We start from the raw sequence: 27,116 nt of genomic DNA, 5'->3' as shown, positions 1-27,116 counted from the left end.
TCGAAGAATCTCTCAAGTGACTTACATTGACTCAATTATTTCATTTGAATTCCAGCAACGCAAAGCCCACAGGAAATGGAACAAAACTACATTAGGCTAGGTCGAAAAAATCTGGTATATAATGGTACCAAAATCAAATAAATGAACGAATTACTGTTTATCTTGTAGTATTTAAGTGAGAAAGTTGTTGATTTATTTCTATTGTCGCACTGTAAATACCGGCACCAAATGAGAAGATAAATGGATAACCTATTAATGCCATCAATAGACAAATTTATTGAAACAGAAATATTCATTAGGATTCTCCAAAAACAATGAAATGGCGAACAAGAGAAACGAATTAATGTAATTAATCGGTAGAATATAAGTATTAGCTACTGTATTGTAAGATAAAATTACTAGCAGAAATCGTTTTTTATATAAAAAAGAACTACATTTTCGAAGACATATCTATGTTTCACTGCATTTTACAAAACAGAAACACATTCTAGTCTAAGCGTAAGCTACTGGCTATGAAACATATGTATTACAAGTCAATGATTTGGTTAGTCAATGACACAAGCAATTCGAGTCTTTAAAGGACACTTTTATGTTATACATTTTGTCATATTCGCGTTTTCGTTGAGTACCAATGCATGTTGCACTCGTCCTAAACATATGTTATCGAATGTTTCGCTTGGTGAAGTAAACATCGACACATTTGCTGCGAAGAGTGTTCGTCTAGCCTCGAACATGAGGATATAAACAATCGAATACACATTATTTGTGGATACAATAACTAGTACGTGAACAACTTTGTAAATATGATAAATTTCTTGAAAAAAGCTGACGCAAAGTAAACCAATATTGAATCTTAACAGTGTTAGAAATTTTAGCTATCCGAAAGCCAATACTGTACGCTGAGGTTCCTGATGTCTGATGTCACGAATACGTTTTTCAATTATTATTTCAAATTTTTCAGCATCAATTTTACATTCCTTAGCAAAAACATTGACCTCATTTCTTCACATTTCGCCTCCGGTTTATCAGTGCACAAAGCATTTTAAATTGAACTGCCATCTCCGCCTAGCAGTTCAATTTAAACCGCTAAGCATACGCAAGGTTTACACTAATTATGTAACACTTTAAATATATTGCACCAGAGCACAATATCCTTTCTGACGTTTCGGACGCAAAAGAATGACGACTTATTAAAATTGCTATTGGTTCCGTTTGATTAGTTTTTGTTCATCCTACAACAAATAGGTTTTTCAGTTCTTCTCACTTTTACATCTTGCATGTAAGTTTGCCAATTTTGAGTATACGTTACATGGCGAAAAAAGCCTCGGATAATGAAAAATGGAGATGAAAATAGTATACTTTTTATTAAATGCAATACTGTTCCTAGAAATAGTGTATCAAACAATTGCTAGTTTTTATTACATCCAAACAGAACAATACAGTTGTGTTACTAGCTTTATAAACAAAATACATTCGAAAGTAAAATATATCATTCTTGATCCATTTTTAGAGTATTACTTGAAATACAATGAAATAAGCTTAAAGTCATCAATTATTCGAATGTATCGTCAGTCGAGCGAAACTAGGCCTAAAATTCATCGTGGCGGGTTAAAGCTTCTCCAAAGTCAGTCGCTTGCGATCCCACAAACAAATCGTACTTGTTGATAATTTCTTCTTTGGTTAGTTTTTCATCAGCATCCGAATCTGCTTCGTAGATCAGATGGTGAGCTTCTGCTTCTGCGTGATCAAAATCGGCAGGCACGATCCAATCTTTTACCTCTTGATGGTCCATGAATCCGTCTTTATTTCGGTCACTGAAACGAAAATGATTGAAGTTATACTTTGTTGCTTGCTACGAAAGCGATGAACTCCTAAACAATTTGCTTTTACAGCTTCATTCATTGGAATGAATCTAGTCCATGATACTTCCGTCGGTTTACTAATAGCATCACAATCTGTATTAATTTCAATGACATTTTGATAAAGTTATGACTGTACTTCAGTTCTAGCTTATATTTACAGAAGTCTTCAAAAGCTGAACTTAATACCCACGTAATGAAATACATTTAGTTGCGTTTTTATACGTTTCGTAATGTTGATTGCAAGTTGATATTTCTAATATTTGTCTTGTGTAATCAATAGCGGCCCTTACACGAGCATTATTATTGTCATTTTTAATGATGTCTAAGTAATGATGTATTTCAAATTTGATAGAAATCTCGTCATTACTTCACCATTACACGTTCATAAAAATGACATTATTTTTTAGTAATGACACTTTTAATGATAGTGTAAGGTCCGCTAATAACAAATCTTTAAACAAAACTATCGTACGCACGTACTAATCGTTTGGCATTATTTTCACATTGTGAAACCTTTCTTTTTTTTTACTGATGGGATACGATCTTACCGAAATTGTTCAAACGTTTCCCGTTCCTGCCTTATCCACTCTGGTTCTTCTTCATTATCATCCGCGCTTCGATACATGTCACCAATATATTCCTCTACCGACACTTTACCATCATGATCCTTGTCTATGTCTTCAATCGTTTCCTGTACCACAATATCTCGCATATAGGGACTTTCCTCAGGGTGCAGAAACTCGGTGAATTCTGTTTTGGTTAATTCATCATCCCCATCTCGATCCGCAACACTCCACCGACGTCGATCTCTAGTTAGCATAGACTTGTATGAAAAGTGCTCGTCGCCTTGTTCCAATTCCTTTGAATCCATTTCATCCAAGAAACCGTACACATTTTTCCGGTAGGTGTCCCAGTGGATGCGCTCCGAACTATTCGGATTATGCTGCTTCCATTGACGACCCACGTCATCGTCTATGTATCGCCGCTGCGTATATTGAACCCACGCTTTCAGTTCAGCTAAATTGACAAAACCATCTTTGTCTGTATCAATTTTATCTACGATTATTCTGAAAAAAAAACAAGAACACATATAATAAACCAAGAGATGCAATGTAAATACCACAGATAATCTAAACTGAATCCGAGACATCCGCAATTAGCTCCCGTTTCAAACTATGTTACTGAGGCATAATCAACAACTTTCGAGATGTTGAGCCTCATGTCAACCTAGAAAATATAAACAATTACTCACCCTAATCTCCGTCTACTTTCTTCCGGTTCTAACTGGTCAAAAGATTTGGCATCTTCTCCGAGGAAAGCTTCGTGGTCGTATTGTTTGTTGTGCTCATCTTTCGGATAATGATCCGTCTTAGGAATAGCCGAAGCTGCACAATTGAACAGCAAACAAATTATGGATGTTACCAGCAGAAGGAACATTTTAGAAGGTGAATGTATCTATATATGCTACAAAACGAAAAGAGAGAATATGAAATGTTAAAACATTCCTGTCTTTTAATTGAAATTACTAATATTTTGATAATATATAAAGCATGTTTAAAATTAACAGAAATATAGAAAAAAAGTTGTAGTTTCTGATAGACAAAAGTTTAAATAAAACATTGCAACCCTTTTTGAATACGTCTTACTTTATTCTGTACAAGAATAGGTAGAACTTAAACGTAAATATCTCTTGTTGTACTTAACGCAACATAACTTTTCTCCACACCATCGGAAACATGTTCAGCAATTTATGATTTTCAGTAGTATAATAATGATTAACGCAAAATTAACGTTTTCTATCATGTTTGGTATGAACGAGCGTCAAAGAAGAGAACTCATGACGCGTGTTTGCCTTTTTCTATCGTCATTTTATTTTGAGCACCTATAACTCAGTGTTTCTCGATAGATTTATATAATTCAACTATCAATAAATTGGGAAATCTTCAACTTAAAACCATAATGCAACGTCGCTCTAGTATTTCAATAGTACACCCACAAACAAATATATAGACTAGACAGTAACGAAGTTTTTTTAGTCACATCGCGGTCCTCCGTTAAACTGGCAACAGTGATGTAAAACTGGCAGTCCCCACCAACGTTGCCAGGTATACCGATTTCTCGGTATTTATACAGATATCTGACTTCTATACCGCAATACAGATATGTACTCCCAAAATACCGATAATTCACGGATCGTATACAGATAAATACCGATTTTCGTTTTTAGTTTGGATAGACATGAGAAAAGGTTGCTGTGAGACCTTTTTTTTTGCTCGCCAAAATGAGCTTTGGTAACATTTTCCTGGTACTTATGTTACGGGATTCTGATACCGATATGGTACAGATAGATTTTTGTGCCGAATAGAGATTTTTGGAAAAATGACCTGGCAACGCTGGTCCCCACCACAATATTTACTAAACGTCAAATGAAACAACTGGTGTTGATCTAAAAGATGGTCTTCCGAACAGAAATGCCAGATCTGCAGAAGACTTTTGCAGACTTTTGAAAACCGAGCTTTTCCACTACAGACTTTTGAAAAATTACTGCGACCTTTTTTTTTTGCTCGCCAAATCAGTTTAGCTTATCATACTTTATAGAGAAATTGACTGCAGATTTTTTTTCGGATATAGACTTTTCCCACTCTGTCTGAAGATATTTAAAATTTTACATGGCATCTCTGCTTCCGAACTAGCAGTTCTTGAAATGGAATCTCTCAACGGGTGAGCACGTTGTGTCGTGTTAGTGCGAAGAAAATTCGAGTATTTCGCAAGAAAGAAAGAATTTTTATTCATACTTTGGCGACTCGACGTAGCCACACAGCGAGATTTTCGCTTGCAGTCCAGTGAAAACAAAATCGATTGGACTATAAACGAAAATTTACTGGTTACTGGCAATATAACCTAAGTTGCTGTGCCATCGATCGGCGTCATCTCAAGTGAGGTGAGGTTGTTTTACCCACCGCCTGTAGAGAATGAAACATAACATAAAAATAAAGATAATGAACCGAAAATTGACATCATAAGAGACTAACCACGGCTACATTTTTCATTTGAAAAACATCAATGTTACATTTTGTTCGAATGTATTCTTACATATTTGATGTGATCGTTGTTGCTAGAATAATATTCCGAGAGCTAGCGTTTAATTCGATTGTGAATTTGGAACACCATCTAACGAAAATCAGAAATATATTTTGTTCGACCACTTTGATTAATTTGTTTCATAGATATAACCACACAAGCACCTAAATATTATGAATAAGACGATTCTTTTTGCAAGAATTCGAAATACAGTTTTTTTTTGTAAGAGGTTTGATTCATTCGTGTTTTTCATGCAGTTCGTTTAAGTGTTTAAATTCTGAAACACAAAATCAAAACTGAAGTAATGAACGCAAGTAAACACGTTATCTCTTGCGTCGTCGTTTTTCAAAAACAGAATATTTTCATTTTAAAAGAAGTTCGTCGTGATTTTCACTGAATATATATTACAAAAATGACATTGGAAAAATCACACATAACGCCTGAATTTATGTTGCAAAAATTACCATCGTACCAGAAACACGCCTGATGTTATACCCAACAACTTCAAGTGCGTTACGTTTAAATTTCATCGAAATCAGTCCGAATGGATCATGATCCGAGAAATTTTAATCATGGTGTATTATCATAACATGAAAATATATTATTTTCCCCAAATCATGACTCATTTTGCTCATTTCTAGAATCGGAATTTTGCCCGTGTAGAGAATTTCACAATTTGGTCCTTCTAAAAGGCAGAAATGAATCCTGTACAGCATCTTGATAGTTTCTTTCAATGAAATATGCAAATCCGAATTGATATAATCGACGTCAAAAATCGTTCAAAATTTTAGTAGTGAAAATTATGTATTATTTATCTTTCTTATCACTACCTTTTACGATATTTTTCAGGCAATTTATGCGACTTGCATTTTTTTAACTACCGATAGCAAGTACAGCAGAAACAGTCACACAAAACAAAACAAATATAACACTATTATTACCAAGGCAACATTGATTAATGTTGCCAGTTTGAATCATGTTCGCTTACTTTCCTTTGTTGAAACTGAATAGATTAATAAACTGATGAAATTGATTATTTGGTGTACCAAGTAATAGTAATTGACAGATGATTTATAATTCGTTAACACAGAAAAAAAGTATTTTCAAAGTCTGTGCATTTCAACAAATCGTTAAGCATACTTGCCGAATGTAGAAATCTGGCTTCCCAGCATTGACGTTTGTTTTCGGCACTCACAATACATTCGAAACCATAATTCAGCAAATCGCGTGCACCGCCTAGTGGTGAGTTCTGTCATTATAGAAAGTTCCGGCTACACTCAACAATGTACAAGATTTATTTCAAATGTTCTCCGTCATATTAAGGCCACTATTATTTATCTTTGGTAAGCAAAGCATTACATTCCTGTAGTGGAATTTGACCTTCTGTTTCAACAGACTTCGCAGCCGATTCAGAGTGTACAGAACCATTGCATGGCTGGTGCTATGATTCTATTGACACTACGAATCCTTCCAGGTCGGGGCTCGAACATACGACAGCTGGTTTGTAAGACCAGTGTCGTATGCATTGAACCGCCAACCCGGACATTTATCTTTGATACACCATTGAAAAATCCAATCATAGCATGCCGTAATTCTGTCAAAATTTACGCAATCAATCAACTTATAGAAACGATTATCGATATTCGAAAGTGTGAAAGAAGCATGTCAGTTTTATTCGTACTTGTATTCACGTATTGCTATAAGTGTATTGGGTCTAAATAAATGTTTATAGCAAAACGGAAACTATCATGTAGAACTGACGCGATTTGCCAAAGCAACGTTGGAAAGATGTACTACGTCCGAGTATATCTTCGAATCTCGGAGAGGGCTACGGAAAGGTGATGGACTCCTTTGTCTTTTGTTTAATATTGCTGTAGAAGGCGTGATTCGAAAAGCTAGGATCGACACGTGTGGAACGATCTTCCGAAAGCCCGTGCACCTTTTTGGCTTCGCCTACGACGTTGATATTGGAACACGTAACTTTGGGAAGATAATGAAAACATACATAGGACTGAATGCCGTAGCTAGGCGCATCGGATGGGTTATAAATGACTCAACAACAAAATACGTGAGAGAAAGAGGCTCTAAAGAAGAAACACTGCGCCTCCCACCTCGAATATTGATGGATGGTGACGATATCGAGATGGATGACGAGTTTGCTTACTTTCCTATTTGGGCTAACTAGTGACCACCGATAATGATCTTAGCAGGGAATTTATTCTTTGTGGTTAAAGTTTAGTAACTGCTATAAAACCACTTTACAAAACAATACATAGTGTAATGAATACAAGTCATTTACCATCGAGACAGTTCAAAAGAAACATATGCCACAGAATCAATTAATAGAAAGATTATACATTATCGAACGCGTCGGATGATCAACTACATTATCAACAAACTGTACTGTCATGATGCGGCTAAACTCACATTAACTGTTGCTACACTTCATCAGCCAACACTAAATATTCCAGCAATTCGCAATTCACCACGTTTCTCAAGCCACGTCAGCTCGAACGATCATAGAACAAAAACAATTTTACTTCGAAATCATGTCAAACGACACAATCCACCCGGCGTTCAGATTTAAACTAAACAGTGGAGAAAATGTGCACACACAATTTAGTTCGCATAGAAAATGGGATATGTATAAAGAAAGCATCGCACAGTCTCTCGTTCCTTCCTCGAAGTCAGAATAAGAGTTTATGTATGCAACAAATATGTTTGTTAGGAATGAAGTATAGAAATAAAGGGTCGATTATACCATCCATATGTGTATATAGGCCAATGCCATCATCGGGAAATCGAGTTATATATATTGCACTGTAGTAGCATAGTCTTCCTGTGCGTGTTTACCAAATGTACCACTTTCATCAACAAGTTATTTTTATTTTATTTTTTCATCCCGTTTTCTGAACACACACACACTCACACACAAATGTGCGTATTTGAAGTTGCATCCGAAAAGTAAACAAACAATTGCCACAGATAAGAATTCCAGCATCTCCTATGAACAGCTATGCTCTGCATCCTATAGACATACGGTCACATAAACGACATGTGCATTTGTAGTTTTCATCCCGCGCACTATGGGGCATATGGAAAACTTATGTACGATACACTTACTCTGCGGTATAATGACCTACCAAAATCTACTTCTTTTGAGTAGAAGCCAAATAGATGAATTAATTAATTTTACCTTATTTCAACAGGATGATCCTATATTTATAAGTTATCTGCTTGGGAAGGCAAATCATGTTTCACAAATATTAACGCATTATTACATATTTCAATATTATCAATTGAAAAATTTAAAAATTTAAATGACCATACCTGCATCGGCCAGAAATAGTCGAAAACACGTTTTCGTTCGGCACGTCAGAAAAGACATTGCACTCCGTTGCAAAACAAAAAGTGTTCTGTAAGTAGCAGAAACTTTACGTCTGCTTAGCGGTTCAAATTGAACTGCCGAGTTTAGCACTAAGCAGTTCAATTTGAACTGCTCTGCACTGATGAGTCAAAGACGAAACGTAAAACTAATAAAAACGGTTATGTGCCCTAGCACAAAATTTGGCTAACCCCTAAATGACCATACCTGCATCGGCCAGAAATAGTCGAAAACACGTTTTCGTTCGGCACGTCAGAAAAGACATTGCACTCCGTTGCAAAACAAAAAGTGTTCTGTAAGTAGCAGAAACTTTACGTCTGCTTAGCGGTTCAAATTGAACTGCCGAGTTTAGCACTAAGCAGTTCAATTTGAACTGCTCTGCACTGATGAGTCAAAGACGAAACGTAAAACTAATAAAAACGGTTATGTGCCCTAGCACAAAATTTGGCTAACCCCTAAATGACCATACCTGCATCGGCCAGAAATAGTCGAAAACACGTTTTCGTTCGGCACGTCAGAAAAGACATTGCACTCCGTTGCAAAACAAAAAGTGTTCTGTAAGTAGCAGAAACTTTACGTCTGCTTAGCGGTTCAAATTGAACTGCCGAGTTTAGCACTAAGCAGTTCAATTTGAACTGCTCTGCACTGATGAGTCAAAGACGAAACGTAAAACTAATAAAAACGGTTATGTGCCCTAGCACAAAATTTGGCTAACCCCTAAATGACCTTACCTGCATCGGCCAGAAATAGTCGAAAACACGTTTTCGTTCGGCACGTCAGAAAAGATATTGCACTCCGTTGCAAAACAAAAAGTGTTCTGTAAGTAGCAGAAACTTTACGTCTGCTTAGCGGTTCAAATTGAACTGCCGAGTTTAGCACTAAGCAGTTCAATTTGAACTGCTCTGCACTGATGAGTCAAAGACGAAACGTAAAACTAATAAAAACGGTTATGTGCCCTAGCACAAAATTTGGCTAACCCCTAAATGACCTTACCTGCATCGGCCAGAAATAGTCGAAAACACGTTTTCGTTCGGCACGTCAGAAAAGACATTGCACTCCGTTGCAAAACAAAAAGTGTTCTGTAAGTAGCAGAAACTTTACGTCTGCTTAGCGGTTCAAATTGAACTGCCGAGTTTAGCACTAAGCAGTTCAATTTGAACTGCTCTGCACTGATGAGTCAAAGACGAAACGTAAAACTAATAAAAACGGTTATGTGCCCTAGCACAAAATTTGGCTAACCCCTAAATGACCATACCTGCATCGGCCAGAAATAGTCGAAAACACGTTTTCGTTCGGCACGTCAGAAAAGACATTGCACTCCGTTGCAAAACAAAAAGTGTTCTGTAAGTAGCAGAAACTTTACGTCTGCTTAGCGGTTCAAATTGAACTGCCGAGTTTAGCACTAAGCAGTTCAATTTGAACTGCTCTGCACTGATGAGTCAAAGACGAAACGTAAAACTAATAAAAACGGTTATGTGCCCTAGCACAAAATTTGGCTAACCCCTAAATGACCTTACCTGCATCGGCCAGAAATAGTCGAAAACACGTTTTCGTTCGGCACGTCAGAAAAGACATTGCACTCCGTTGCAAAACAAAAAGTGTTCTGTAAGTAGCAGAAACTTTACGTCTGCTTAGCGGTTCAAATTGAACTGCCGAGTTTAGCACTAAGCAGTTCAATTTGAACTGCTCTGCACTGATGAGTCAAAGACGAAACGTAAAACTAATAAAAACGGTTATGTGCCCTAGCACAAAATTTGGCTAACCCCTAAATGACCATACCTGCATCGGCCAGAAATAGTCGAAAACACGTTTTCGTTCGGCACGTCAGAAAAGACATTGCACTCCGTTGCAAAACAAAAAGTGTTCTGTAAGTAGCAGAAACTTTACGTCTGCTTAGCGGTTCAAATTGAACTGCCGAGTTTAGCACTAAGCAGTTCAATTTGAACTGCTCTGCACTGATGAGTCAAAGACGAAACGTAAAACTAATAAAAACGGTTATGTGCCCTAGCACAAAATTTGGCTAACCCCTAAATGACCATACCTGCATCGGCCAGAAATAGTCGAAAACACGTTTTCGTTCGGCACGTCAGAAAAGACATTGCACTCCGTTGCAAAACAAAAAGTGTTCTGTAAGTAGCAGAAACTTTACGTCTGCTTAGCGGTTCAAATTGAACTGCCGAGTTTAGCACTAAGCAGTTCAATTTGAACTGCTCTGCACTGATGAGTCAAAGACGAAACGTAAAACTAATAAAAACGGTTATGTGCCCTAGCACAAAATTTGGCTAACCCCTAAATGACCTTACCTGCATCGGCCAGAAATAGTCGAAAACACGTTTTCGTTCGGCACGTCAGAAAAGACATTGCACTCCGTTGCAAAACAAAAAGTGTTCTGTAAGTAGCAGAAACTTTACGTCTGCTTAGCGGTTCAAATTGAACTGCCGAGTTTAGCACTAAGCAGTTCAATTTGAACTGCTCTGCACTGATGAGTCAAAGACGAAACGTAAAACTAATAAAAACGGTTATGTGCCCTAGCACAAAATTTGGCTAACCCCTAAATGACCATACCTGCATCGGCCAGAAATAGTCGAAAACACGTTTTCGTTCGGCACGTCAGAAAAGACATTGCACTCCGTTGCAAAACAAAAAGTGTTCTGTAAGTAGCAGAAACTTTACGTCTGCTTAGCGGTTCAAATTGAACTGCCGAGTTTAGCACTAAGCAGTTCAATTTGAACTGCTCTGCACTGATGAGTCAAAGACGAAACGTAAAACTAATAAAAACGGTTATGTGCCCTAGCACAAAATTTGGCTAACCCCTAAATGACCATACCTGCATCGGCCAGAAATAGTCGAAAACACGTTTTCGTTCGGCACGTCAGAAAAGACATTGCACTCCGTTGCAAAACAAAGTGTTCTGTAAGTAGCAGAAACTTTACGTCTGCTTAGCGGTTCAAATTGAACTGCCGAGTTTAGCACTAAGCAGTTCAATTTGAACTGCTCTGCACTGATGAGTCAAAGACGAAACGTAAAACTAATTAAAAATGGAGTTTAAATGATCGCTCGTTAATTCACCCAGACCTGAGATTTTTTCCCTTATCGTTCAAATAACATTATCTTCATTGAGTTAATTTTTGGCACAATCAGGAATCATGAATCAGAACAAATTGGCTCAAATGGCACGTTCCCCTTGATATTTGGAGATTTGTGCCTTGCCATCAATTTGTTTTTAACATCATTTTCCCGATATATAAGAGGGAAGGATTGAAAGGAAATGGTAAGGGTTGGACTAGGAGGATGGGAAAAATTGACGACACAAAAACACATAAAAGCAGAAGTAAATTCTGCACCCATAAGGGATGCTGAACAATCTGCTGAGGATCACATTTAGTGGAAGCAGAAGGAAATTCTGAACCTCTACGAGGTCCCGAACAGTCTGCTGTTAATAAAACCTCCAACCCCCGAGAGGATTTAGAGATCTTACAAAAGCGACACCATTCTGCACTCCCGGAAGAATGCAGAACGACTCGCAGTATGTACGAGCAGAAGTAAATTCGGTACCCCCCAGAGGATGCCAAACAATCTGCCAAACCCTATTTAAGGTGAATACAGAAGGGATTCATTCACTCCAGGAAGAACGATGAACTCTTCTGACTATAGCTCCTTACCACATTGGGTGAGAAACGAGAGAATATCCTTCAATTTTAGCTCCGCATACACAGACTCAACCAAGTATGGAGAACCAAAAACCCGGATACGTAGCTGCGTCAATGCGGGACAGTTACATATCAGATGATATGAAGTACCACAATCGCATTCACACAAATCACACGAATAATACTCAGCACGTTGAATAGTAGCCATGTGATAATTGAGTTTGCAATGTCCAGTCAGAGCTCTGACCAGAACACTTCAATGATACTTGGAGAAATGCAGTAGACACTTTGACATTTTCAGATCTAAATCTGGTAGAAATGCTTTTGTCTGAGCGCAAGTTTGCAAGCTGCGCCAGTAGCTGGCATGTTTGGATGCAGCCCAAGAACGTATCTTGTGCTTTATCCTACTAGTTGAAAGTGGTAAAGCTGGTTCAGGACCAACGAAATCATTCGTTGCACCAGCTCTAGCCAACTCATCAGCCCATTCATTTCCAGTAATACCAGAATGGCCGGGTACCCATAAGAAGTAAACAGCATTTGAAATGCTGAGGTCTTCAATTTGAGTTCGACATGCGATCACTAGATTCGACCGTGAGTCATTCGAACTGAGTGCTTTTAAGGCTGCCTGACTGTCGGAACAAAAATAAATACGTTTACCACAGATCCTCTGCTGAAGTGCCGATTGTACTCCACACAGAATTGCGTAGATTTCTGCTTGGAACACAGTACAGTATCTACCAAGTGAATGAGACTGCTCCAGCCTATTTCACGACAGTAGATACCAGCACCAGCACGACCATTCAACAGAGAACCGTCCGTAAAACAAACTATGTGTTCATCAAGTTGTCGTTCCAGACAACCAGACAATCATTCCTAACGAAGAGGATAGCTCACTTTGAATGTTTTAAAAGGAAAACTGCATGTGAGAGTTAGGTCACTAGGAGCGAGTAAATACTCATCCCATGTAACCATTTGAGACCACAAGCGAGTGTGGCTGGTAGCATAATCTAATGGGTTACTGTTCCAAAGCCCTGTAACCCTAAGACAGTATGCACAAGATAATGCTTCTTGTTTTAGGAACACATGTAGTGGTTTAATGCACAGTAGCGCCTCTAGAGCAGCAGTAGGAGTTGTCGTGAATGCTCCTGTCATCGCCATTAGGACCATCCTTTGGAGATGATTTAGCTTTGACTGAACTGTCGCGACTTCTCCTTTCTGCCACCATACAAGACAACCATATGCTAAAATTGGTCTAACAATAGTTGTGTAGATCCAATGAATATATCTGGGTTTGAGTCCCCATGATTTTCTAAAAGCTCGTCTGCATTGGCCGAAAGCCATGCAAGCTCCTTCAATCCTGAAGTCAATGTGAGCAGACCAATTCAGTTTTGAGTCAAGAATAACCCCGACGTATTTAACTTGATCGACCACAGTGACCTCTGAACCAAAGAACTGCAACGGACGAGCTCCTGTAATTATCCTACGATGAGTGAAAAGCACCATTGATGTTTTGCCCGGATTCACAGATAATCCAACCTGACAACACCATTGTGCAACAGATCGCAGGGCTTGCTGCATTAAATCAAAGAGAGTGTTAATGCTTATTCCGGTCATCAATATATGATAGTCGTCGGCAAAACCATAAGTCGGAAATCCAAGGTTACTAAGTTTCCTTAACAAACCATCAGCGACTAGGTTCCATAAAAGAGGGGATAGTACACCACCTTGAGGACACCCACAGACACTCAGCTTTCTAATCTCTGCTTGCCGAAGCGAAGAACAAAGAAGTCGATTGCTAAGCATTGCGTGTATCCAGTAAGGGAAAAACCCAAGATATTCCGTTCACGACTGCAATGTTTAACCTCCTGCAGCCATTCAGCCATCGGCACGGAAATACACCTTGACTTAGGAGTTCCTATTTTTGTGGCCTTTTACGACATGGAATAGGAAACCAGTGGATCAATTCTTGGTAAAAAATAATTCCGCCGGATGCCACACGGCTTACCTGTTTGGTGGACTTATACCACCGGTACAGGTGGACCGTAGCGTTATTCTTAGCAGTTGGGAAACCGCTACCGACACTACACGGCTATCTAGGCTGCTCAGAGAGGGAAGTTAACATTGATGATCAACTTCCATGGATGGCCGTAAAACTAATTAAAAATGGAGTTTAAATGATCGCTCGTTAATTTACCCAGACCTGAGATTTTTTCCCTTATCGTTCAAATAACATTATCTTCATTGAGTTAATTTTTGGCACAAATATAGGTGGATCCAATATTGTCCGGATCGATTCGGGTAATTGTAAGCTGATTGAGCGCTTATTCGGTAACATCTCCGGAACCGAAAGCATCAGCAACAATACATTTTAACTCGTTCATTGATCTTTCTGCAGCTTCCAAATGAGCTCAAATATGCCGAAATCGGTTGAGCCATCTTCAAGGAAATGATGCGGAAAGAAAAAATGCGGATCGACGGTTACGTCCCTTATTCAATTCTTACTCCGGAACCGGCAGTGTCCGCCATGATCCATTTACATTTGATACGTAGTCACATTGTAGCTTCCAAGGATTGTCTAAATCGGTTGTGTTACTATCGAGAAAATTGTGCAGATATAGAAAAATACGCCTTGGCGGTTACGTCTCTTAAAAGATTATTTCTTTGAAACGAGAGAGGAACATCAAGAACTATTTGAATGTGATCTGTGAGCATTGAAGAGTTCAGTTATATCCGAAAAAATTGAATGGGTAAAAAAGTGTGATTCGTCAAATACGTTACATATAGGGTAAAAGAGCAGTTTTTTTTTTTTTCATATTCTGAGTTTAGTATATTATGATAATAAAATAATGTTGAATTACAAGGGGCTGGGGTCCACTAGGAGATTGATAGTACCTATTAGCTCTCTCCGGACTATACCAGCCTAGATGCCGTGTGGAATCCGGCGGAAAAAAATGAACCAAGAATAGATCCACTGGGTTCCTGCTTCCATGTCGTAAAAGGCGACAATTGCAGGAGTTTCTTTTTCCTTTCAGTTATCAGATATTTTCAATGTTTTACTTCTGATTACTCTATTTTACTAAATCATCTCTTTATTCAACCTATCAATTTCCGTCTAGCTTCGTAGAAAAGTTTTATTAGGAATGATTTCTTCTTCCATGTTATTGATTGTCTTTCAGGATTATAAAATGAATGATAAAAATCAACCATTGCGCAAATCCGTTTATATTACAAAGTTAATAACAGAGATGACATGTATCGGTATATTGAATACATAGTAAAAAACACTTGATATTAATATTTCAAACAGTAAATTAATATTTTTCTCGGTAGCCGGCTGCCCAGATCAACTAATATAACCAATTAATAATTTTAATAAATAATTAAAATAATAAAGCGGAAATAATAAAGAATCAAGACGCGTGTGAAATCTGTTGACCTTTGTTTGGTGATTTAAAATGATTTTATAATAACTGTTTAGAATATTTCAATGCAATGAATCAACTTTTTTGTCTAAATCCTATTCGCTCGTTTATTTTGTATCACGTAGTTTCATTTATAAAAACGTGCTTAATCCACCTAGCAGTGAGATGATACCTTTTTTTATCAATCCGAATGTGTTTTTTTTGCATGACTAAAAAAACGCGAAAGGTAGATGCATAAACGAGTGACTGCATACTCGACAGCCGGCTGTCTGGAGTTTTGTCAATTTCGGAGATTGACTGTTTCGTGCATTATATTCCCAGCACAAAGTAACACATAAAACGATAATACTTTAAAACATTCTTGGTAGCCGGCTACCCAGAGCAATAAACACATGATAATATTATTAAAACATTTACTAACAAAGTATCCTCTCCTGTGATGCATGTGGGAATGCAGAGGATTCCTCGGTTTCTAGTAGCAACATGCATCGAACTAACAATCCTTTCCCTCCCAAGTAGATCTGCATTCGGACGTGGCCGGTGTCGGTATTGATCAGCATGCATGGTTCAATACAGTTTGCACAGTGTGAAACAATGTGTTATTCCCAAACATGTTACTTCAAAAAATCATTTTGCAATCTCAATTGGTCCAGATCAATAACGGAGTAGCAACACACGGGCGGTCTCTAATGCTAATGCTAATAATAAAATAATGTTGAATTACAGATGAATAACATTTAAACAGATGTTTCCTACAATATAAACTACCATTCGACGAATCACTATTGGATTTGCATTCGGAATTAACGTTTTCTCAAAACAAGTTTTTTATCATTTACGACACTCTAAACCCGTGTCGGAAATACATTTTGGCTACAGTAATCACGCATTATTTAAACGTTTGTCCACTTTGAATATCGAACGGGATAGAATCTAAATCAATTTTAGGAGCTAAGGCAGTGTTAAATATATTATATTTATTTTTCATAAATAATTTTTCTTAAGATTACCTAAAAATTTAATTTATTTTCTCTGATTCAACAGATATAATTTGAATGTATGGAATTTTTTTCAAACAAATTCTGGAATTCGTATAGTTACTCTCTACGAATAGCGCTGCATTATAGGACAGTAGTTTCTCAGTATGAAAAATGAAGCATAAATATAGCGAATCGTTATTGTTATTGAATCGAAGCCATATATGACATATTTTATGAAGAACTATCCAATAACCCAAGCTGAATTAATATTAACTATCATCATATCAGCAAGTTTAGTTTGCGATGGTGACAAGAAAAAATAAAATAAATTTTGCAAAAAGTGTGTGTGACGGAATCTGCCCGTGTGTTTTGGTCACGAAAATGTGCACTTATTGTTTAAGATTTAAAATCAAACATACAATCTGCATCATAGAACGCCATTGCATTTTATTCCAATTCTATTTTCAGTTCCGCAATGGCGGGTTGTTGAATACGACGAAATATAAAATAACCCCATAAATAACAACGCAAAGAAGGTGGCGCAAAGTACTGTAATCGTTTCGATTTGCAAGTTTTGACGAAATATAACCAACCACAAACCAATTGGTTGCATTGACTTCATATATAAATTATATTAACTATTTTATATATAAATAACTCCGAAATAGAACTCACATAGACCGATTTTACCAAATATTGCTGTTTATATGGTTCAATCGGCCTTTGGTGAGATTTGGTCCTGAAATACAGGTTTATGAGTTTCAAAAATTCAAAACAGTATTTAAAGATAAAACTTACTTGTTCAAAATTGGCTATTAAATTTTACTGCATGCACGAATCAAATATTGATTCGGGTCAACCCTATCGTGAAGAGTAGGACCATCGTCTTTCACGCAGCCCACCTGGGTTCGATTCCTAATTCAAAATTCAAGAAAGTTTCTGACCTGGAGTAGCGAGAGATCACAAATGTTTTCTTTATTTAATAATAGAGGGTGATTTTTAAGAGGTATAAAATTTGACTTTCAAAAAAAGCACAAAAACCTGTTTTAATTCACCTAGTGGTGTAATGATGCCTTTCTCATATATAATACTGTGGTATTCTATTCAAAATGTTTCTCTTCGATTTTTAAAAGAAACCAAGGGATTGTTTGTGCATTAACTAGTATAGCATACAGAATGAAACAGTGCTTTGCTCGCGTAGGTCAACCTTAAGCAAACGAAGTGGGTTCACTACTATATTTACTTCCAGCACCGGAACCCGAGAACCGGTATAATCGAAGTCGGTTCTTACGACCACCAACTAACATGACGTACAAACTCAAATAGTTTTTATTGAAATTTTGAAGATTTTATACGATTTTGCCATCGTACTCTAAACTGTAATCACAAACTGTTTCGATTTTTGCATGTATTTCGCCACGCCAACTTGGTTCATTTTGGGACCTTTCGGGTGCGAGCACAAAAAAATTACTTCGAAGCACGAAGCTTACGCGGTAGGGTAACAGAGGTATTTTGGCCCACTTTAGGATTTTTTTTCTGCTCACTTTGTGAAAATATCCATCAGATGTTTTAATATCTTTCAAAATTGATGCAATATGGGTTACTTAACATCGGTTAAATCCATAAAGTTTGTTAGGTGGGCCAAAATATATGAAGGGACCAAAATACCTATGTTACCCTATTCATTTTGGAAAAATGCTGATATCGAATTGTTAACAATAGTCAGAAGATTTATTCTCGCATTGCTACTGCTCTCTGTGTTAAAAAAATCACAACCATTCCACTTTACCGATCGCGAGTAATCGTGACCAGGCTCGTATGTAACAGACTGTACATTTAAAATATTCTTGTAAAATTTACCCCTTTTACGAAATACGATCTTAGGAATTGTGTCACCGGTAAATTTCATACTTTTTTCTGTGTAGTCTTCGAAAATGGAGAAAATCGTTGAGTTAAGGGAACGGTTATGCTATCTTTTACAAAACGAAATAACAAATTTTCCTATTACACAATTTTTCAGCAAACAAATAAAAAAGAGTATATGGGTAGTATAATAACTGAAAATGTATTTTATTAAAATCCGACTACGGATTCCTTTTATCGTTATCAGACATCGATGCATACGAAACTTCTGTTGTCGTTTTATTTCTCATTTTCCATTAGAAGATGAAAAGGTTTTTTGTCAAGATTTTGTGTTTTCTCGAAAAAAAAATGTCAAAAAAAACACCTCTGAGACTTTTTATTATATACTTTTTGCGACTCCTGGAACTTGGACAATTTGTATGTCCCAGATTCCACGATTCTTGACGATTCCTGCTTTTCTAAGTCATCAGCACAACAAAAATCTTTTTTTTTCGATTTCGGTTTGTTTAGGCGAATGTTTAAGGTTATGATATTTTTAGGAAAATTTCTGAAGTTTCCAAATATACCGGTATGAAGTGAGCGTAAGGATATAAATGGTGCATTTGGTGAGTGCGAGCCTAATTTTTTTTCGGTTGGTATGACATCTGCACGGAGAACCCTTCGATCATAAAATTGCGATATCGCAGTTTTTGATTTTTGGGATAGTTGATTTAACTAATTTCTTTTTGATTCAACCAATACGATTTTTGATTTGCATATATTCAAGTAGTTGAAAAATATGTTGTTTTGAATGCTGTCAAATGCCGGAGACAGTTGAAAGCAAAACAATAATCGCAATGCAAAATCAACAACTTTTTTCGTTGAAATCTGTTCGCGTCGCTTCAAAATGTCAATGAAAACAACATCGATGGTTAAAGCGTTTGGTAAAATTGTGTTCATTCGATTTGAGAAATTTATGATTCCATAACAAGTGTTTATCTAACAGCGGTGTTGTAATAAAGTTAACCTTGTTTAAGATGAAAAAGATTTGGTGACAAATTAGAAAATATTAATGAATGATCATCTCGTAATCTTTCAGGTATGCGCAAAAATTTTATGGTTCAAATTCGATCATTGATTTACTTCCAGGCATCATCTTTCAATACTCATTTCAGGTAAATTTAATAATTTCGCTAATTTACTCGCCCCTCTGGGCACTTTTGCTGATTAAAAACGTTTTTCTACATCAATCATTTCCAATCGAATCAGAAGTATTTTTTTAGAATTTAGACCTTTACTGATCTTGACTTGACATAATCATGATCATACAAAAATCAAAATCACTTAGCCCTAATGATATTACATGTCAATATAAAAAACTGTTTATATTTTAACAACGATATTTATTTCATGAATCTCAACATACCGAACTTATTTCAAATAGATCATGACGTGTATCAGTAAGTATATTTTGATTATTTTCGCAAATCAATAACATTGTTTGATGTTATTGCAATGTCTAAAACAAATAAAACCGATTTATTTTTCAACTAAGAGAATTTTGTTTCAATAACAACACCAGTTATTTCAACTAAAATATTTGTAATCAAGATCGAAAATTTTCAAACAATCGCCGGGCAGCACCCATTACCCATATCCGATTAGCTCAAATTTTGCATAGGGACTTTTTTCGAGGTGCTTAAACTTTTGAGCACTACCGCTTTACGAAATTAGAGGTGATCCCAAAATATTGGCACACTTCTATATATTAGATCGGTAAAAAACAACGTGTTTTGTCGGTTACGTCACTTATACCATCATATCTCCGGAACCATAAGTCGCAGTCATTTGATCTTCGAACTTGTTCAATGGCCTAAAAGTAGCTTTCAGACGACCCTAAGCTTGTTATAATCGGTTCAGCTATTTCTGAGAAAATTGCGCGGAAAAAAATAACGCGTTTGGTCGGTTACGTCACTTACATCATCATATCTCCGGAACCAAAAGTCTTCGAAATCGATGAATGGCCTAAAAGTAGCTTTCAAACGACTTGTTAAAATCGGTTCAGCCATCTCCGAGTAACTTGCACCACTTATTTCATCATATCTTCGGAACGAAAACACACACACACACACTAGAGATGGTCGGGTATAGAAATTCTTATACCCGAACCCGACCCGTACCCGAGTGATCAGCAAAAAAATTTACCCGTACCCGACCCGTACCCCATTAAAAATTTAAAAAATTACCCTTACCCGACCCGTACCCGATCAATAATAAAAAAATTACCCGTACCCGATGGAAAATAAAAAAAATTACCCGTACCCGACCCGTACCCGATTAAAAATTACCTGTACCCGTACCCGACACGAATGAGTAGTACAAATTTTACCAAAATTCAGGATGGAAAACATAAAGTGTTTTAAATAGCGAGCCGTATCAGGCTCTAGTTGGCAAGTAAAATACATTAAAATGCTTGTTTACATTTAAACATATAAATACACTGTGAAGCAGGAATAGATTTCCAATGTCTTTGGTACTTTATACTCATTTACAAATGTCAACAACAGGGGGTAACATCTACTCAAATTTTTCGAGAAGCATATTTACCCAAAATGCCGTAATACCAATTTCAATTTTGGGTAGGTATGATTTTTACGAAATAGTGCGACTTTTGATTCAATTCTTTAGAACCACAAGTAAGCGTACTCATTATCTTGACACACAAATAAAAATTCACATTCGAATTACTTGAATAATCACGTACAATGATGGTTCCAATTGTCAAATTGAATATTATACGTGACGAAAATGAATGTTAATGCGAACATCCCCTAAAATGAATAGAGTATCATCAGTTCGTTTACGTGGATTGACCAAACATCAAATAATGTACGTGTATTCCCGGTGTGAAAAATTCAATTTTGAAAATGGTGAACAGTGAGTCCTTCAAGTGTAAGTAGTTTAATTTTTTTGGTTAGAATTTTTTACTACAAAGCAAAAATGGATTATGATTTTGATTTAAACTAATCTGTCAAATATGCCCGTTTTATAAGCCTCACAAACCCACACCCACGATGTTAACAGTAGCTGGTGGTTTTTACAGCCAATGAACTTCTGTGCCACCTCCACCTGCCACCTGAGTATTTCGCGAGAAAAAATTTTCACCCGTTTTTTTGTGACTCCACGTTGTCATGCATCGAATATTAACTGGCAATATAGCCCAACTTGCTGTGCCATCAATTGGTGTCATTTCAAGTGAGGTGACACCACCCAGAAGTGAAGAATAAGAAGAACTTCTATGCAGATTTTCTGAAATAAATGTTCATGTTTTTATGGTTAGAATCCTAATGATTTATATGAAAATTTTGAAAATCCCCAACCAATATTTAATATAACAGTTTTCTGGTATCTGAATGTGATATGAGTACTACACATTTTATATATGAATCAAATAATTTTTACTGGATTGTGCATTAAACAGCTTTAAAATGGCAGTCCATTAAAACTTACGTGAAAAATAGGGTCTGACCGCAACATCTTAGAGCTAAGGTCTTATTAAATATGTTAAGTCTTATTAAATATGTTACAAAAAAGTAGGGTGGAAAATATTCACATAACTTTTCACGTAACTATGATTGATCGTTTTTTTAAATGAAGAAAGGAAATGTTTTTTTTCTGGAAACCCCTTGAATCAAATTGTTTATTTTTCGGAAGAACTGTTTTGCAATAAAAAAGTACGGTTGTGTAATGTCAGAGACATAACTGTCGTGAATACGAATATGTCGTGAATACGAATAAAACTGACACGATTTCTTTACACTTTCGAATTCGAATTGATAGTTCAGCACGTTAAGTTGAAGATATGTGCCTGACTACCTCAAAATCGTCGTCCTTGCACGAAAAACCCAAGCAAAAGTGAAGTTTTCCGCGTTGTTTTAAAATTTTCAGAAAACATAATTTTTGAGTTGTTTGTGGTTATCTCACACTGTTCAAAATATTATACTAAATTCCTGATCATATTTTTGATGAAATAGTGAAAGAATTATGTTGCTGCCATTAATACAAGTCGAGATATTCACGATTAAGTTCTGCCCATTCTTCCATATGGATAATTTTGAAAAGGCGCCCCATAGTAAAGTAAGTCGTATTCACGACAAAAATACTCGTCAACGTGTAAACATATTTATGTGAAGTACAAATGGTCGGGTAATCGATCAGAAAAAAATATTACCCGTATCCGAGTGAGCAGTAATTTTTTTTACCCGTACCCGACCCGTACCCGAACGAAAAGAAAATTTTTTACCCGTACCCGACCAAAAACCCGTCGGGTACGGGTACGGGGTACGGGTCGGGTTTCGGTTAAAATACCCGATACCCGACCATCTCTAACACACACACATACATTTCCGATTTCGTCGAACTGATTCGAATGGTATATAACACTATGGGTCTCCGAGGCTCCATTCGAAAGTCGGTTTCCAGCATTTCTAATACCTTTCTATAGAGAAAGGCAAAACATGAGGTTTTTACCTTTCTTATATAGAAAGGCTATTTGTTTATATTACTGGACCTCATTGTTACCCTTTTTTTAATTTATTTTATTTTATATTTATTTACTTTTTTCATTTTTTTTTATTTTTTTATAAAATCACTGTGAAAACCGCCCTTCGAACGAAGCCTCGGAGATCTCTATACCATTCGACTGAGTTCGTCGAGTACTCAAAATGTATGTACGTGCCTGTGTGCGTATGTATATGTGTAAGGACTCGATTTTCTCGGAGATGGCAAGACCGATTTTCAAAACCTTTGATTCAATGGAAAGGTTTCTTGGTTCCATAAATTTTTATTGAATTTTACCCGGATCAAACTTCCGGTTAGAGAGTAATATGCATGAAAATAAAAAAGTGCATTCTATTTTCTCAGAGACCGCGCAACCGATTTTTTTCAATTTAGATCAAATTGAAGGCCTTATAGTCCCACAGCCTCCTATTGAATTTCATCTGGATCCGACCTCCGGTTCCGAAGTTACAGTGTGAAATGTGCAAAATGAACTAAAAAGGGGACTCGATTTTCTCTGTGACCGCTCATCCAATTTTTACAAGCTTAGATCCAAATGAAACGTCTTACAACCCCACATAATTCTACCGAATTTCTGCCGGATATGACAACCGGTTTCGGTAGTCAAAGCTGATATGTATAAAAATTCATTTTCAGGAGCTTGTTTTTATACATGAAACGGGAAAATCAAGCCATATACGTTTAAATAGCCTTGTAATTCTTCAATTAGGTAGGTATGGTTAGTTGATGACCAAATATGAGGAAGTATTCGAGTGCTCCAAACCGGAAATCACTATTCTCAAAAACGACAAACTCAGATGTAAATTAAAGGTATTATGTTATGTTTTCATAAGTTGATGTGGAGTTTTATTCAGATCTGACTTCCGGTTCCGGAAATGAAATTGCAATCTGTCATATAGAGCGATAATGCAAAAAACGTAAAAAGTCATTATCAAAGTGTGGTTCGAACTTTCCCCTAAAATTATATCGCCAGAACAGTAAGTGATCGGAGCTTGAACAATGAGATTATAACAAAAGTGTGATCTGTTGGATACGTCACTTGTACGTTTCCTTTTCCGAAACCGGTATCCGTTGAGTTGAGTCCAAGATTGCTTCTACAAATCAAATTGGTGGAATTTGAACTATTTCGATTCTCCAATTTGTCGACTCGATTAGCTTTGATCCCTAATTAGTTGTATGATACAGACAGAAATAGGAGCAGACTAAAGACTTCGTATTCGTTTGCTTAATAATAACTTTAATAAATAATAAGACGGAACGTGGTGCAACAATTCAAGGAAAAGTAAGATACTATACAAAGTTGTCCACCAGTTCATACATTTCGGAACACTAGTGACGTGATAACGATGTTAGTCGCGAGATAAAGATGTCTGGCGGTTGCTAATAGGACTTTCTATGGCCTTCATAGCGCACTGAAATCCCATAGTTCGCAGATACGGCCAAGATGCTGTTCTGATTGGAAAATGGCCGCAAAATATGTAGCTCATTCCGTTGGATTGTAGTAAAATTGTAGCTAATTCCGTTGGAGGATCAGATATGAACTCGGTGGTGATCGAAGACAGTTGCTTAACAAATGTCTAATTAAAGCTCGTAATCAGTATATCTCCATCACAGCATCCATAATGCGGGAGATTGAAGATCATTTATTTATCGGTCAAGCTAAAAGCATATCGTCTTTCACTAAATGCGCTGGGTGATTCTGTGGTTCGTATAATTACACAGACAGTAATAATGAGATCTACATGTGAAATTGGAATGTCATTACTCAGTAATGGTAATTTTAATGCTTTTCTCTACCCTATTAATTGTACATTAGAATCGTAGCACAGTTCTAATTATAACTAACTGAAAGCACGACAGTTATTGGTCCAATAGATCCAATAGAATCAGAATTATAACTGCCATTCTATTAATAAACCAGATGGCTGGTTTGCTAAGTAGCAAACAGGTAATTTCTTAGAATGTAGTGCAATCATATGGTCATCAGCTATTACCGACAAATTCACACCTATTCTGTACTTTAATCGAATCGGTTTATTTCAATCGAATGTGAAAATTTGCATTCTGTGATGATTTTGTATACATGTTTCTGTGTGCCAAACTCGATCGAGATACATATTTCAAAATGTAATCGATCGAAATAATCCGATCGGAACAAAATACAGAATCGGTGTAATCAATTAAATGAAACATACTGGAAATTGAGCTGTCTTGAAGCATTTTTTCTTGTTTTGTGTAGGCTGGTTTGTTTACAATATACGGAGAATGATATGAGAAAAACTAGAATCAAATAGACTATTTTAAATTGGTTGGACAGTTCTAGCGTATAAAAATGTAGCAAATAAATCAAATCATTCAAAATAATTACTACTACGGCCTTATATTTATTTGAACTATAGGAAAGGTTAGTTTTTTTGTACTTGTCTTTCGTTCAGACTGGCTAAGACCATAGAATGATATAGTTTACCACACGGTTAAAATTCGAATACAAAATTTCCTTACCTTTCGTGAGTTGTCAGTGAATATAAAGTTGACGAGTAACTCTTTGTAGTACTCAAGAAAACATTTTCATGATAAAAATTTCAACAAAACTGTCGTACCGGCAAGTTTCTAGATATTTTGACAAATAAATAACCAAACAAAACAAAAATCAACTTCCCGTTTAACAGACTGCTGTGAATTTCTCGTCCAGTTCACTACTCCAGAAAATTAAAACAATTCTTTTCAAGAGCTCTCCACCTCTATGTGAAAAATAAAAGTTTATTATTGCTACACTGAAAAGAATGTCACGGTAGTTCTAACTGCATTGACATGACGGGAAAAAATCGAACTTCAATGAATTATTAAAAGTACCATCACAGATAACAGATATACAGGCTCGAACAAAATTTTTCAAAATCCTGTGTAAATTTCAAATTTGCTGTACGTTGGAAACACTACTGCCACCTACTCGACTGTTCGCCGCGATCTTTCAAAACGTTCCACTGCGTTCCGGAACGATAACAAAATCCTCCTGCATGTTGTAGAAAAATTCCAACTATAACAATTTTAACACTTATCACACGATTTCCCTACGTGTTGAAGACAATTTTATTTCCATGTCGCATAAATCACACGAGAATTCGATCGGAATCAAACAAAAATAAACTTGTCATTTTAACCAACAGCAAAACAAAAATCTAGCGTAAAGTGAATGTTGCACCCAAAATTGTGGCTCATGTGCAGAGATGTCTATCTCCTCTGTGTGACGAAGAGCAAGCAAAATTTCTCCCCTCGCACTGACAACTTCAACGAGAGCTCTTCTTTTTTACATTTATACACCACTGTTGTGTAAAGCAGGGATGCAAACGGTAGCGGTAGAATACATTTATCCTTGTACATTCTACACATTCAAAATTCTACAGCCTGCTACAACTGCTTGATGCTACATTTACCGCAGAGAGAGTACCAGCGACGATCAGAACGGTACAGGTAGAAACACATTTTGCTCTACTTCATTCTACCTTTTCTTGATGGTACGGCCTTGTACTGCTGCTTGAAACTCCCGTAGATTTCAAAAATGTACTGTAGCTTCCTACCGCTAACAAAAAAAAAGTATTCTACTGCGGACAAAAATGTACTTCTACTGCGGATGAAAAAGTACTTTACAGCTGCGGACGAAAACGTATTCTACCGCTGTACTTTACGGTGTTTGCTCAGTAGGTGTGTAGTGAAGCGTTGATTGAATTAATCTTTCACATGCATAAGTATTATTTTTGCGTAAAGTCGAACATTCATCTATTTGAACAACTGATTATATTCTATTGAACTAGGAATTCGTTGATATTATTCTTTAATCTTTTTGAACGATGCAAATTATGAGAAAATCGGATGAAATATCTTTGTTTCGGCTCTGAAAAATCAGATTACGGCATAATTGCGCATAATACTGGTGTTATTATCATTACGAATGCACTCAGAATGCACCATATTTCAGCTTATTGAGATACGAAGCTGAAATGAATGAAGGTACCGTTACCCTACTCAGAAAAAAATCAAGTTTTCTGAAGCGGGCAATTTCATTTTTTCCTTGCATTTTTATTTCTAGTTATATCTTTATTTCAAACGTATGCATTTCTAAGGGATTCTTCAAAGAACTTTTTTAAGTCTCTTGAACGGACACACAGGTGCCTTTTCTTGTAATCTAGCCATGCATACAATATATTTAGGCTGTGTTTACAACCCAATAGAAGCTAATCAAATGAGGACAAAAAGAAATTTGAATTCTTCTACGAACCTTTTGTCGATGTTACTATCTTTGAAGATGTATTTTTATT

General features: G+C 36.5%; 1 protein-coding gene across 2 annotated transcripts; it reads right to left on the bottom strand.

Annotated features, from left to right (window-relative positions):
- Positions 1-1,345: 1,345 nt before the first annotated feature.
- Positions 1,346-25,464, bottom strand: LOC131437166 (calumenin). Of its 2 annotated transcripts, none has more exons than XM_058606336.1 (4): positions 25,303-25,464; positions 3,115-3,326; positions 2,411-2,929; positions 1,346-1,814 (listed from the first exon to the last, which is right to left on the bottom strand). In XM_058606336.1, exons 2-4 carry the CDS (start codon positions 3,297-3,299, stop codon positions 1,589-1,591), a joined length of 930 nt encoding a protein of 309 aa, XP_058462319.1. In that variant the 5' UTR covers positions 3,300-3,326; positions 25,303-25,464; the 3' UTR covers positions 1,346-1,588. The 2 variants fall into 2 exon arrangements, with proteins under 2 accessions (XP_058462319.1, XP_058462320.1); XM_058606337.1 differs by lacking the exon at positions 25,303-25,464 and adding an exon at positions 7,371-7,525.
- Between the last annotated feature and the right edge of the window lie 1,652 nt (positions 25,465-27,116).

Source organism: Malaya genurostris, chromosome 3 (genome assembly GCF_030247185.1).
Source record: "Malaya genurostris strain Urasoe2022 chromosome 3, Malgen_1.1, whole genome shotgun sequence".
Taxonomy (NCBI): Eukaryota; Metazoa; Arthropoda; class Insecta; order Diptera; family Culicidae; genus Malaya; species Malaya genurostris.
The sequence above is the reverse complement of the archived record's forward strand: the minus strand, read 5'-3'. Positions and strand labels throughout refer to the sequence as shown.